Raw genomic sequence first — 1,987 nt, 5'->3', positions numbered from 1 at the left:
ATCTCTATCCTCATTTTGACCATCAACTTCATGCACATTTTCATCTAAAAAAATAATAAAATAAGAATTTGTTAGAATCTCTAGTATAATACGAATTATATAAATTTTTATGTACGATCTAGTACGTACCATGATCGGGGGATAAATTGTCATTGCCGGTTACAGCACGATCTCCTGTAGCAGAATCATTTCCAAAGATAGCCTCCAAATCATCATAACGAGAACAAAGTTTGGTCCTCCACTTTCCAAATTCTGGTTTGCCCTACAAGAAAAACAGTAAAATATGTTTTACGCTAGTCAGTGGTCAAAATAAATTATATTACTAATATTTAAGGAATAATACTTTTGGTGGTCAGTGAAATTTTGTACCTTTAACAACTACTCCCAAGCTAGTACATCAGCTGTGACACGTCCAGTGTGAGGATCTAACCCAAAACCACTCATACTTAACAACTGACGAACTTCAACATATTCTTTTTTCAGAGTTTTCAATCACGCCCTCACATTCTCAAATATGCAAATCTTTTTTTCAGCAAACCAATTGTACGCTCAATAACATTACGTAGAGATGAATGTCGAAAATTGAACAACTCCTTACTACTTTCAGGACGTTGACCTTCAATATCTCTACGATGATAACGAGTCCTACGGTATGGTGCAAGAAAACCCGAAACCGATGGGAAGCCAGCGTCAACAAGATAATATTTGCCTACGAAAGAGTCGTTCATAAGATGGTCATTAGGTAATTATTATAACTTATGTGTGGAAGAAATGTTTTCAAAATAGTGACACAACTTACCAACAGGAATTGTTAGCTTATGTCCTTAGCGTAATATTGCACTTCGTAACAATCGACCATCATGTACGGATCCCTCCCAACCGGCAAGCACGTACGTAAATTTCATATCAAATGTGCAAGCTACTAAAACATTTTGGGAAATCACTTGCTTTCTATTGCGATATTTACCTTGCTCCTCTAAAGGCACATACGCAGCAATATGTGTACCATCGATTGCTCCCACGGCATCCTTTAAAAAAGAATACTTTTCAGAATAAATGTGTATATTGAAGTTTTAAGAAATATAATTAAATAACTACAAACCTCTAACCTGAAAAAAGGAGTACCATGGCTGGACATTTTCTTTTTCGTATGGCGAGTTATGAGGAGTGGCATTAATCACAACATCTCTATACAGTCCAAGACAAGCATGTAAGACTTTGTGAAAGTAAAAGCTCACTGTTTGACCAGATCGAAAGAAAGTAAAACGTCCAGCGCAATTACGTTGGTCATGGCCGACTGTATTCAAAAAAATTGCGACTTGTTCCTCAATTTGAACGTATTTACTGTCAACCAATCCATAAGTTCGCAAACGAGCACATAATCTTTGAAATGGACCTATTTTCATCCTAAGTAGATCACGACATATTGTATCACTCGTGCCAAACATTCGTGTAAGTGTTATTTCTCTTTCAGAATTCCAATTTGTATGAGGAGCTCTTGGAAGATGTCGTGCACGACGCCTAAGTTCATTATATATCATAATCGCTTGCATGACCATCGTCCAAAATAAACCTAAGTGTTGTCATCGGCATCGACATTGATTCGTTGTTGTAGCCATGTTATAAACTACAACGGTAAATAAAAATTCAATAAAAATTTGTTTATAAAGAATAACATAAAAGTATTAAAGAATAAATAGTTAACTGTACCTACATTAGAATAGAAATTCATGGCATGACCTTCCAAGCATAATTTTTTTTGAAAGGTAAAAAAAATCCTTGATGGGGGACTCAAAACAGTAAATTGGATAATAGTCTCATTTCCAATTTCATTAAATACATCTTTATCAAAATATCTCAACATATTTTCTTAAAAATCAAAAAAAGCTTGAATAAATATACCAACAGTGAAATAAAAAGTTAAGAGATGAACATCAAAAATTGAGTTGCAAGTAGCATGACAGATGGACAGATTTAATGGAAGAGA

At 34.6% G+C, this 1,987-nt stretch overlaps 1 protein-coding gene across 1 annotated transcript; it reads right to left on the bottom strand.

Moving 5' to 3' along the window:
• Positions 1-224: 224 nt before the first annotated feature.
• On the bottom strand, positions 225-1,622 carry LOC111373270. The gene is made up of 3 exons (XM_022995776.1): positions 1,110-1,622; positions 370-1,028; positions 225-262 (listed from the first exon to the last, which is right to left on the bottom strand). Exons 1-2 carry the CDS (start codon positions 1,557-1,559, stop codon positions 825-827), a joined length of 654 nt encoding a protein of 217 aa, XP_022851544.1. The 5' UTR covers positions 1,560-1,622; the 3' UTR covers positions 225-262; positions 370-824.
• Positions 1,623-1,987: the final 365 nt, after the last annotated feature.

The sequence above is a fragment of the Olea europaea genome, unplaced genomic scaffold (genome assembly GCF_002742605.1).
Source record: "Olea europaea var. sylvestris unplaced genomic scaffold, O_europaea_v1 scaffold11013, whole genome shotgun sequence".
NCBI classification, from domain to species: domain Eukaryota; kingdom Viridiplantae; phylum Streptophyta; class Magnoliopsida; order Lamiales; family Oleaceae; genus Olea; species Olea europaea.
This window is presented reverse-complemented; position numbering and strand designations above follow the sequence as displayed.